The sequence below is a fragment of the Trachurus japonicus genome, chromosome 10, assembly GCF_045865225.1.
Source record: "Trachurus japonicus isolate A0001 chromosome 10, Traja_1.0".
NCBI lineage: Eukaryota > Metazoa > Chordata > Actinopteri > Carangiformes > Carangidae > Trachurus > Trachurus japonicus.
This window is the reverse complement of record NC_140916.1, coordinates 7,402,762-7,415,875: the sequence shown is the minus strand read 5'-3', so window position 1 is coordinate 7,415,875 and position 13,114 is coordinate 7,402,762. Positions and strand designations below refer to the sequence as shown.

Genomic DNA, 13,114 nt, shown 5'->3' with positions numbered 1-13,114 from the left:
GAAAGACGCGTTCACATACATTTATATAGAGTAGAGTAGAGTAGAGTAGAGTAGAGAATACTTTATTCATCCCGAGGAGGGAAATTCATATTAGTGTAGTAGCTCACACGACAATGACACAAAAAAGAAAGAAAGATGGAGCAGGCTATATCATTAACGGCTGCACTCCAACTGCTATCCCCAGAAGTATAACTATTTGTTTAACAATTATGAACTCATTAGTAGAACTAAGAGAAGACTATTAGCACAGTTAGAGGATTTCTTCAGGTCTTGAGTCAATTCACTTGATCAATGAGGACTCTCTTAATGGTTCGATTACATTTGTAGAGCGGAGCTGCTGTGCAAGCTGGACACACTTTAATCCATGCACAGCCTATATCTAAAACCTTTATGGTCTAAAAGTGGCTTTTGTCTGTGATCATGGTTAGTTTCAGAGTAAACAATGACAGAAGTTCACCTGGACATCCTTCAGCAAGGCACTAGGTTCCCACCAGCTCTCACTCTTCAGGTATGTCAGGTTTATATTTTCCCAACACAAATATATTTTTACTGTGCTCAAGATCACTTTTAAAGTGGCGGGCAGTAGCAGAGTTGTTCCACTCTGAATGATTACCAGATGTGATTTTGTAGTACTTCGAATCCATTACAGAAAGCACACGGTCAAATGGGGAAGCTGATTAGGAGGAAATTGGTACCTATGTGTAGTAAAAGTAATTTATTACCGTGAAGAAATGTCTAGATGATGTGGGTTCAAACTGGATATTGTTTTTTTGAGCCTTAACAATAATAATTTCTTTTAAGGAAATGATAACCAATAAAATTAAACCCAAACTTACACTGTTTTTGTAGGTTATGATGGAAAATGGAAATAGGCATGAAAACATGTGCACCACGAGCATCAAGGGGTCCATTCAGTGTCTTGTAAGATGCAAAAACAGTTTGCTCATAAAGTGTTTTATGGGCAGATTTCCTTTACTTCTGTACTCATAAAATAGCTGGATATTATATAAACATATGTGATTCACACACACATACAACCGCACACACATGCACACTCACACTATTGTGGATTCCAGCATTTAAATGACGTAGCAGCAAAGTTTAACAGGCAGATGGAAAAGCAAAAGTATGAGAGTGTGTGCACATCACTGACACTCAAGCATTCCTGCACAGACATACACACACACACACACACACACACACACACACACACACACACACACACACACACACACACACACACACACACACACACTCTCTTATGTACATATGTCTGTTTGTACACGTACAAAAGGGAAGTTATCCAAATCCACATTCTGAGGATCCATTTTTGGCTTCTTTCTCCATGTGCCACACCTGAAATCACGCTGCATTTATCTTGACACACCTTGACACTTTCTCCCCCAGTGCTTATCAGTTTGCCGGCCACGCCTGGATGATCATCTAGATCCTGGGATACTGAACTCTTGTAGCTGCAGTTTTTATATTTTAGCTGACAAACTGCAAGCCCTGCACTGCTCGCTCCATTGAGCCTGTGGTTGAGTTTAGTCTCGGAGGTTTCACACAGAAAAAAAAAAATCCCTTTAAAGTTGTTTAAGAGCCTACAGTATGCCCTTTCTTTAACTTAGTCAAAGCAGATGTCACTGTCTTGATCTTGCAGCAAAACAAGAGTTTTTCTTGGCGGGGGCTGGTGTCGGGGCATATCAACAGCTAAAAGTTTCATGGTTCAAACTGGTGAACAAAGCAAAGCAGAGAAAACAACACATGCTCTATGAGAGGGAGAGATGTAGAATTGATGGGGGGGTAAAAATATCACAGGACAAATTAGCTACTGAGGCTTGTTTACGCTCGGAAAACATGGCAAACAGTGTGTTTATAGCTGCAGATCAGGTAAACTCAATGGACTGGAATACAGTGGATTACATTTGTTTGTGCTTATTATTTACTGTGCATTTCCATGCAACCTTCAAATGTTATCACCCGCTGTTCTGCCCAAGGGTGCAAGCACTGTATCGAACTTCACAGAGTGCAATACACACATGAAAATGCATTGTAGCCTATTTTTAAACAGATTTGTGCTTTTTTCTTCCTGGACGTTTCTGTCTAAGTGAATAAAAGACAGTGCTTTGATACAGTTTGACAAACCTCTAGCTGATGCCTTTATTTTCTGATTTTTCAAGTTTGTGTCATGTTTTTTTTTGTCTTTTTGTCTGTGCTGACAAAGAACCATTCAAAGTGAATCTGAAATATTTGAGCCTCACCAGAAGAAATGGCGTGGACTTGTTGCCCCTTAATCTTTAATATGCTATATTCTGTGGAGTGAGCAGAACTCTGCAGATACACAGGAGGAAATGTTCACTTTTATCCCAGGATATGGGTCCTCGGCTGCAAGAGGGCACAATCTGTCTCTCTCTCTTTTTTTAGAAACTTGGATTGAATTACATCTTAATTCCTTGGGTGAGACCCAGCTTCAGGTGCCCGACTTCCCTTTGAGCCAATGTGAGAGAGCAGCTTCAAATTTTAATACATTTTATTGCTGAGTGTTGCCTTTTTTTTTTTTTTTGGGAAGGAGGGCATGGCTGTACATTTGGCTGGAGACCGTGTAGTCCATCTATTTTTATCTGGGTCCACAGAAGGGTTTCTGGATGGCAAAGCTGCCGAGCAAACAAGTTGCTGCAATTAGGCAAGCAAGCCATGCAGAAAATCTTTTGACAATAATGCAAATTATAATTCTTTTGAATTTTTTCAGCCAGATGGGGCCCCTTAAATGAATTCAGTGGAGATATGGGAGGTCGTAGGACGAGACCTTAAGGCTTTCATCTGGTAGTTCATTTCAACCATGGGAAGATGATTAAATGGATGAAGAAGTGGGGGTATAAAAAGGATATAAAATATAAATATAATACATTATGTAGGTTACGTATGTGTGTGTGTGTGTGTGTGTTTACTGTCTACTCTATCTATCTATCTATCTATCTATCTATCTATCTATCTATCTATCTATCTATCTATCTATCTATCTATCTATCTATCTATCTATCTATCTATCTATCTATCTATCTATCTATCTATCTATCTATCTATCTATCTATCTATCTATCTATCACTGTCAGGGAACATTACAAGTTACATCACAGATCTGGAGGTTGAATGCCCAAGAATAATACATTAGCGCCCTCAAGTGGATGATGAATAGAACTACTAGTATTAAAAACACTGGCTCACTTTACACTATAGCCTAATAACACTACACTTTTTTACATTCTGTATGATGCTCCTAAATAACCTGACATGATTTGTTATTGATTGACACTGACATGATCATCCTTTGGAGTGGGATGCTAATGATAATACAATAAAAAGTTTGAAAAAAAAGTTAGTCTTTGATAATTGTAATGGTTCCTGTAAATGAGATGCTCTCAAATAAACAGTTTTACCTCACCACTATAGGATAGCTACTCATTGTTATTGATGCAGTAGGCCTACACAACATTCAGACATGGAACAAATCAGAAATGCAAATATTCAACATTTATCAAGAGCGACTAATCAAGACCTGCTTATCATGCAGGCAGGCATACATTAAAATCAGTATACAAACACATTCTTTAATCACCTATTGTAATGTTTTTCTTTGCCCATAGATTACAAGTGATGGCTATTGTTGAAGAATTCAGATTCAGGCTATAGCCTACTTTAAAATAAGACTGCAAGATTGAAAAAAGATAGGTCTACTAAAATAAGAAATATTGCAGACCTGAGAGTAGATGCTTTCACTGAATCAGTTTTAGGTATTACTTAAAATTGTAGGCTGAGTATAGCATAGGCTACTAATGGATGAGAGATGGTTTCATTGAATTAGTTTTAGGTTAGGCTATTCAGTTGTATGATAAATGAAACAGAAACTGTTGGATAAGGGATTAGTCTCTCTTTGGTGTCCAACTAAATAATCATTTTCAACAATAGGATATTTCTAATTTCTCCACTATGTCAGTTCTACAGTGCATGTTGTACTTTAATATAACATTTATTCATAAGATATATTTCTACAGAATTTCGCAAAATTATGATTTGCTTACTTTTCAATCACGTTTGAACCATTTTTGACCGAAAGTAATTGATCATTTTTCCACCCACGATAAAATGTAATGTGTCTTTAACGCCTCACTTCCTCTGGTTCTGCGCATGCGTCACATTAAACTTTGTGGCGGGGACTCAAAACGACAACAAACCAGCCCCCCTACTACTTGGAGAAGTGGGACCCGCTTCTTTTTTATTTTTTAACCCGAAATAAGTGATAAGAGCTGAACTTTACGATGGTTGAAGGTCCTGGCTGCACGTTAAACGGTGAGAAAATCCGGTCCAGAGTCCAGAAAGGACAGAAACTGAAGGAGGTCAGAGGCAGTTTGACGAAATCCACGGTAAGTTACGTTAGGTTTTACGTTATGTCCATGGTTATGTCACATTCAGCCGTTGTCAAGTTAACGTCTACCATTGTGTGTCGTTCTAATCTAGAACAACGTCTTCACTGGTCTCCATGGCAGCGCATACACCGGTGTGCAGACTCTGGGGAAGGAGCTCTTCATGTACTTTGGTGTAAAAGCGTTAAGGTAAGGACACTGGCTGTACACCTGGCTGGGCAGCCGCTATCAGTCACTAGCTTTCCAGGTAACTAATGCTAAGTGAATGCTAACAGGTCGGTTTAAACAGTCAGTAGGCTAGAGTGTCTTTTTTTTTCTTTTTTAAATGACCGCGACTTGCGTCAAAGTGTGTCCCCGCGAACAGTGATTTCCTGCGGGAAGAGGAGAGCAGCTGCAGCGCCCTCCTCCGCGCCTTCTGTTTATGGGCAGGGAAACACACACACACACACACACACACACAACATAACACTGGTGTTACACAAGGGTCTGTGGCGCGTCAGGTTGTGTAACATCCTACTTTTTCTTTCTGTTTTAACACTTAAAGATCTATCATAATGTGGAGGCGCCCTCTTTGAAAAACAAGACAAAACACAGAAGTCAGAAAACTAACTCTATGAGTCACTTCATCAATCTATAAAAAAAATAAGCTATTTCAATAACTGATCAATTATATCAGTCATTTTATAAGAAAAATCATGAAAGAAATCCATCAACAAATAATTGTAGTGTTTGTATAGCTGTGAAACAAAGAATTACTTACTTATAATTTCTTAGTGACAGTAATCTTTTGTTGCAGCTTGATATTACCACAAAAAATCACTGAGGTATAGTGAATGGCATTATTGATATACATTATGGTATTACACCTTTATGGAAATTATTTGAGAACCTGGTAATGAACAAAATAGCTGAACAGAAATATCTGTTTTTGGTTAGCCCACTTGATCAAATTACAAATATATTATTAACCTACCAGACTGTTACATAAATTATTTACAAATACAGTACAGTGTAGCAATTTATATGCAACAGTGGCCAGAATGGTTTAATGCAGTAATATCACATGGTATTATATTATAATCTCCACCAGATGACAAACATATAATTTGAAATTGCCTAAAATTGATATTGTTTTATCATTCCACCCTAACTTCCAGTTATAGTAGTCCAATAGTCCAAGTTATAGCACTGCTTAAATCAGAAAAAAAAAATCAATCGGTGCTCAATATTTTTTGATGTACCGGTAGATGTAGATAAACTTTATTGTCATTCGGGTACACATGGGCACAGTGTACATGCGGTACGTAGAATGAAATTTAATTGAATTGACTCTTCAATAGCAGAATAAAACTATATATGATCAGTAAAAGTGGTTTGTGTGCAAATGAAAGTGCTTCATGTGCATCTAACTGAATAGATGTGAAAAAGTAAAATCTGTAGTACTTCAATAGCACACATGAACATAGATAGTTACACACTGCGGGGATGAACCTCTTGACATTTCTATTACACAGCGTAGCCTTCAACCTCACACTACTTTTCTGTTCTTTAGTTGTCTACTGTTGGATTGCGACATGCCATCTATAAAGTAAATGTGTCTCTTCTTTCTTTGTTTCTTCTATGGTGCTCACATCTTTTAGAGTCCACTTTGGAATGAATGGATCAATGCGTATAAACCCTGCCGAGAGGAAGGATAGGACGGGCTCCATACCAGTGCTGGAAATACACCTGACTAACGACATTGTGTGCTTCTTTGACAGCACTGTGGAAATGAGGTAACGGGGACACCAGCCTAGATAGATTGAGGTGACAGAAGTTCACCTTGGGGTATGAGTCTCATACAGGGAGTATGTCCTACATTAGACTGCGTCTGAAGACAGTGGCTATTGTTGCATGAAAAACGTTGCCTGTTTGGCTCGACATTTGTCCTGTTCATTGACTGTGAGGTCCTGGTGTACTGCTCAGCAGACAGACGCACATTTATTTCAGCTGTTTGAAAATTTCACCTGCGCTGCTCCATCTCATAACAAATAAACTCAAGCAGAGTACATGAGAGAAACAATTTTCAAATGCGTAACCTCACAAATGCACCGGTGACCTTGTGGCACGCTTGCCGTAACAGCAGCCATAAATTTTAGAAATTCTTCCTCAACTATGGGACTGTGTGCTTACAGGTTGACAGAGGACTGCGAGCAGAGGGTGAGGGCGATGGAGAGTCTGGATGTGTGCTCCCCTAAGTTCAGCTTCTCCCAGTCTGAGGAGGCGGTGAGGAGCCAGAGTAGCAGGATGCTCTGTGACGTTCTCCTAGACCAGGCCGTCATGCCGGGAGTCGGCAACATCATTAAAAACGAAGCCCTGTTTGACTCGGGCCTCCACCCAGCCGTGAAGGTATGGAAAAGATGATGGATTGTGTTCAGCAGAGGAATGAAAAAAGGGGGTAAAAATGCAAGACATCTCTCACAGAAAAAAGTTTAAGCCCTTGTATTATTGTGTGATGCATTGCAATGAGGTTGGTGAAATGGGGAAAAGACAAACAAGCGCATTGCGGCATAGATATGCGTTTCCCTCGGTGCAGTTTGGAAATGGAAATGGAAATGATTTTTTTTTCTATGAATGTATATACTGTAGTTTTTATTAGGACTCAAATATGTTTTTTCCCCTCTGATTTATAACATGTATTTATTTAAAAAAGAATCAAATGAGATATTTTCCGGTCCTGTTCTAGAAATCAAGTCACTTTAAATGTGAAAGGTCCAATGTCTCATTCTGCTCACAGGGAATATTTTTATTAAGGGAACCAGAGAATAAAAGTATGATTTTTTTTTTTTTTTTAACACAGACCTATCCAGCGCAGGCGACATTTTGCAGCATGAATACTTCTATTACTCAACTATTACCAGGGGCTTTGCTCTGCTCCCCTTAGAAGGTATTAGAGATGGGGTCTAGGGTACAAGAATATAGCACAGTGGACCAAAACATCAATCTAGGACTTTTGGCCCCTTTCTCTTCTGGGATTCCTGAATTATATGAGCTCCTCCGCCATTATTGAGCCCCTAGGTGTCCTGGAAAATCTACAAGCATTGTTTTCCTTTTTTCTGTTTTTTTTTTTTTGCGTAGTACAAGCCCAAATCGGGTCCTTGTTGCCCTGGTTGCCAGTCTTGGGAATATCATAGATGTAATTTTTCTCTGTTGCGTCATTTTAAATCCAGTTTTTTTCATGTCTCGTTGTTTTATTGGTTATGTGCGCTTGTGTATTATTGATTTGCTGACTGTAAGGCGCTTTTCATCTCTGTGTTGAAATGAAGGGCTATACAAATAAGACTTACTCACTCTCTGTTTGCTGGAACTAACTGTGCTGTTTCACTCTCAGGTTCAGCAGCTGACAAAGGAACAGATCCACCACATGGTGAAAATGACACGTGACTTCACTCTTCTGTTCTATAAGGTTAGACTTTTGTTATCAGTGCAAACACTTTGATTGTAGATGTTGTATAGCTGTATATTTAGTGTTTATTTATAGGCATACTCACATTTACTTTGAGGCATGTAGCTGATGTCTCATTCAGTATGACTTGCAAGTATTGATTCATTTTGAAATGTGCATTGCTGAGGAGGAAGAGCAGAAGTCAGAGCTCCACTGCCTGGAGAATAGAAAAAACAAATATTCTTTTTTGTCCATGCATAATAGACAAGTAAGAACAACTGAATGTTTTCTCTTGTTCTCTTTATCCTCATCTTTCTATTCACTCTCGCGCGCCCTTCTTGTCTCCATCAGTGTCGCAAATCTGGCTCTGCGCTCTACAAACATTACAAAGTCTACAAGCGTTCCCAGTGCGGCCAGTGCTTTCATGTCATCACAGTCTGTCGTCTTGGAGACAACGGGAGGATGACTTACTTCTGTGAGCGCTGTCAGAAGGGAGATCCCAGCAGGGTTGACATCAGGTAGAAATTCTCATAGTCCATTGGCACTTTGACTGGAAACCTATTACCGTGTGTTCCTGTAAGGATGATTTCATAGACGGGTGGTGTAGATAACACAATATTTAAGGTGGGATAAAAGAGTGCAGTACTTATTATGGTGCCTTTTCTCAACAATATTAATTCATATTTCATACCACAATTTGTTAGAATACTAAAACTGTTTTCAGGCTGCCATTAATGTTTAAGTTTTTATGAACAAGAACATATGCCCAACTGCTTTCTCTGAGTGGAAATGTGAGAAAAAACTAAAACCCCTCTGTCACCGTACAATTTGCAGGTTTTATTTGAATTCTTTCTACATTTGTTGCTATAAATGTAATTCCCCTATAATACAAAAAACAACATAGTAAAATCAGGTTTCATTTCACCAAACCTCGTCTCTGCACAAAGTTCTAACGCGTTGTAAATAATAACTTCAAATTTGGAGAGGCCATCTTTGCAGGCAGATGGGCTTGGCAGGGAGTGGGAAGTGTTATGAGGGGGAAATTAATGCGCATATAAGGCTGTGTTTGCCAGACAGGGCATAGGCTCAACACCTCCTGGGCTGTGTTTGAGCAAAGCTTTGCAAGGGGTTAGAGCCTAAAGCCCTTACAACACATTACTCAGCTGATAAAGCAATCTGTGAGGAAAGTTTTTTTCCTTCCTCCCTCCTCCATGACTGTTGGCACTGCAGATTTACCGTCTTGTCAAACATAGCGGAGCTTCGTGTCAGAGCACTAACGTGTGTGCTCGGAGCAATTATGTGAAACACATTGTCGTCCCACACATCTTCGTCCTCTGCTTGAACTGCAAATGTTGCCAAGTTCAAGTTTTGTATTTGTCTCGTATTTCCTATATTCAGGTTATTATAATAATGGTTGTTGATTTTTTTGTTGTAGTTATTATAATTTTAAAGATTTATTTGCCTTTTTTGATAGTCTATATCGAGAGTGACAGAACACGTGGGAAGAGGGAGGGGGGAGACATGCAACACAGATCCCCAAGCCAGGAGTTGAATTGTGGCTGTTGTGGTTATGTGATGTGCACTTCAACCATGAGGCTGCTGGTGAACACCCGTTTCTCTGTAGCTAAGCTAATGTACTTAACATGGGCTAGTTGCTTGTCATATAAGTAATACAAGAAATCTAAGTTTATACACTTACACTTTATAAGTAATTCTCGAAGTGCTCCTGTGCTAAACAGTAATTAAAAAGTGATAGTTAATAGTATTGTGCCTGATTTCCCACTGGAAGACTCATTTTGAAAATAAAGAAGTGCATACACTCCTTTACCAGGTACACCTAGATACCACTAATGAACAACAGTCCTGTGATTGATTCTGGTAATGATGTTCAGTTTTTGTTTAAGCTGCTTCAAAGAGTTGTTGAATCGACTCTTCAGTCATTTTGGAGGCTTTGTGCTTCCAGGGCTGTTGAATGAATGAATATTGTGTTGCACTGCGAGGTATTTTTCTGTATCGAGTCTACTCTCAGTGATAAACAAAATACTCAGAAACGTGGAGCCGTTCAAAGCATTTTGCCTTGCCTCACTGATGGATGTGTGTGATGGTTCTGTTTCAACTCAGCAGAACGACGTCTGCTCCAGCGCGCATGTTTCATTCATTAGCAGGCACGTTTTAGTAACAAAGATTTATTTGAATCCATGTTGTTGCTTCTGTGTTTCTTTCTTCATCCAGTAAGCTCCCAGTCAGAAACCCTCTGACTAACTGGGTATACAATGAGAGAGCCAATGATAATGTGGCTAAGAAGGAAGAAGAGGACTGGGCCTGTCAGCTCTGCACGCTCATCAACCAGCCAGCAGCAAGATCTTGTGATGCATGCCTCACTCCAAGACCTGAGGGTGAGTAAAATGTTCAGGCTTCACTGTCACTGAAAGTAATGAGGCGACAGAACGTCCTTGTTAGCGAGAGATAAAATAATAGTAGCCGCAGTTTGGCTGTTTAGCTGAGTGATCCCACATACCGCTCGCCATCGATGTTTAAGTACTTCTGAGCAAGGCACCAAACACCAAGCCGTTGAAGTGACACTGCAGTCAAGCAGGCTGTTTCCTCCGCAGTTGGCGTCTTTGTGTTGCCACGCAAGTAATGAGCATGTCTGTCAACTGGCCGTCGATTTTGCTCTGACCGTCCTCAGATGCGTTATGACAGCAGCAAACGAGTGTTTGAAAGAAATGTCTTTTGCTGTCTGTCCGTTGCAACTGCCAAAGCACAGTTGGATGGTTTGCTTTGAGTTGTTTCTGTTGTACAGTTAAAAAAAAAAAAAAATCATATCATATCATACTCCCACGTTTCAAATGATGTTTTTCAAATGATAGCTGACTGAACAGCTGAAAAGCCGTATGAGTATCACTCCAGACTACAGTTTGCCCATGGTTCATTTGGTTATGCTGAGCTTCCCCGAGCATGTGTAAACTGCTGACTATCATATGTCGGCCTGTTATTTTGGCATTGATTCCTGCAGTTGGTTCAGATGTTCTCATTACAAACAAAACCACACTTTGGACAGGATACCAGAAACCTGCAATTTCAGGCATCTGGCTGCATTTACAGCTCTTAGAAGAAGCATTTTATGTTTCATATTTGAAATCAATGAAGATCACTTGTAGAAATCTAACAGGTAATTTTTGTTGGTACGTGATAAAACGCCAAATAAAATCTCCTTTGACTCGGTTTAAAACAGTAAAATGTGTAAAAGCCCACTTTTTTTTTTGAAGCATCTAGGATTCAACTAGATCTACTTTGTGCAAAGTTCACCAGCTTTTTTGACCTTACATGAGTTTGAGTGATGAATGACAATGGCTTCATTTTCAGATGAACTTTAACATTTTGTGGAGATGTGGGAATGAATAATGGACGCTTGTTTCTCTTATGAAAGTTTCTTTTTTCAGTAATAATCTGATTTGCATTTCTACAGTTATGTATTAGATGGCCACTCTGCAGCTCTACTAAAACAGTTGGGGGTTAAGTGCCTTGCTCAAGGGCAAATTAATAGCAGTCATCCAGGGGACTGCTGCACCACCATTACTAAGTTTCAGTGTTGTGTTAAATGGGGATACATTTCACAGTATTTTGCATAAGGGCATCATCAGCACAAAGGATTATGTGACTTTCATTTACCGTATTTATTTTTTCTGACGACACAGCGCAGCAGTCTTCTGCTTACTGGAAAATTTTTATAGCAAGCGAACAACAACCTGAATTTTACCCGAGCAGCCAGTTCATCCAAATAAGCTGCAGCTGCTCAACATGAAATGAGTTTCTCTTCATCTCCACAGTCCACAAAGATGATACTTGCACCGAGGCATCACCGGCGTTCACCGCTGATTTGATTAAGTACCCTTGCACTGCATTCAAGAAGCCACAAGAGGAGCTCAAAGTCAACTGGAGGTCAGCCTTCGGGACTTCCACTCTTGTTTTCTCTGACTTGAGCAAGAAGCCAAAGCCTGTAAACTCTCCACTCTCCCCGGCCGGCAGTCATTTGAATTCCTTGGCGGCAGAGCGAGGTTTATATAAATACAACGTCTGCCAAGGGACAACAAGCCCCAATTATGCCTCTGGTGGCTGGCAGAAGCAAAGTGCGCAGCTCTCCAATGGGGAATCACTGGCCCCCTACAGTCACCCATCCAAGAAAATGAGAATTGATCACAGTCCCTTTCCCAGTAACAATGCTCAAAATGGAACCCCCAACTCCGGGTGAGTGAGTCTCTTGCTTAGCTATTCATGAATAAGTTTATAATAAGAGAAGTTTTTTGCAACTTCAGGGAGATAACAGGGATAAAAAAGCATCTGGCTGTGGAATTTTTAATGCAACATTGTTAAAAAAGATCTGCTTGATTAATATCTAATGCGGGATACCGTGCAAATACAATGATTATTCACACATTGAGGAGTGGTTGTTTGCTCCCTAATAAGGGTTGATGTGACAGGTATTCCCATGTTTTATTTCCCAAGTTTATTTCAAGCTAATAAGACGGGTTCTTCTTTTCTCTTCTCCTCTGTCAGTTCCCACAGAACAGCAGCAACAAGCAGCGGCTCCTCTGTTTCCTCCAGTCCCAGCGCCCCTTGTTGTGCATCCCATCGTCGGCCAGCCGTCCTCAGAGTGGTCCAGAAGGACGGGGAGAATAAGGGACGACAGTTCTATGCCTGCTCGCTCCCCAGAGAGACCAAGTGTAACTACTTTGAGGTGAAAATAGAAAAAACAACATTTCTAAATTGAACAGTAGAGAGTAGTAACAAACTTTAACATGAGTTATTGTATTTCAAAGTATCTTGAGTTTTAATTAAAACACAAATTCTACACAATTCAAATTACGTCACCAAAAAAACTTCACAACTAACTCAAAGAAAACTTATTTTCTCTATTGCAGTGGGCAGACTTGCACTTCCCTTTTTGTCACCATAGTAAACGCTGTTTAATGAGGACTGTTCTGAAACTTGGACCCAACAATGGCCGGAACTTCTACACCTGCAGCTTTCAAAAGGGTAAACAGTGTGACTTTTTCCAGTGGGCAGAGAATGGACCAGGGGTATCCATCCTCCCTGGTTGTTAATGTGCTTTAGCGGTTTGCTACTTGAAACACTGATGCCTACGTGTTCGGATAAAAAGTTCACATAGGAAGAGATATAACAGGTAATGATGTCTGTCCTGAACTATGCATTTACCAGAGTATTTCTATCAAACATTATCTGTAGCTCTTTCCAGAAACTTGTTCTA

General features: G+C 39.9%; 1 protein-coding gene across 1 annotated transcript; it reads left to right on the top strand.

Annotated features, from left to right (window-relative positions):
* The first annotated feature begins 4,196 nt into the window (after positions 1-4,196).
* On the top strand, positions 4,197-13,077 carry neil3 (nei-like DNA glycosylase 3). The gene is made up of 10 exons (XM_085789073.1): positions 4,197-4,421; positions 4,516-4,610; positions 6,062-6,196; positions 6,596-6,809; positions 7,792-7,866; positions 8,197-8,363; positions 10,078-10,241; positions 11,676-12,093; positions 12,403-12,583; positions 12,768-13,077. The coding sequence occupies exons 1-10, from the start codon at positions 4,317-4,319 to the stop codon at positions 12,948-12,950; spliced, it is 1,737 nt and encodes a 578-aa protein (XP_085645199.1). The 5' UTR covers positions 4,197-4,316; the 3' UTR covers positions 12,951-13,077.
* Positions 13,078-13,114: the final 37 nt, after the last annotated feature.

What these genes read in the sequence shown, in the direction of transcription:
- neil3 (XM_085789073.1), top strand. Translation starts at nt 4,317, where the DNA reads ATGGTTGAAGGTCCTGGCTGCACGTTAAACGGTGAGAAAATCCGGTCC. An exon ending in CCTCACTCCAAGACCTGAGG is followed by an intron (nt 10,242 to 11,675) that starts GTGAGTAAAATG and finishes TCATCTCCACAG; the next exon opens with TCCACAAAGATGATACTTGC. An exon ending in AATGGAACCCCCAACTCCGG is followed by an intron (nt 12,094 to 12,402) that starts GTGAGTGAGTCT and finishes CTCCTCTGTCAG; the next exon opens with TTCCCACAGAACAGCAGCAA.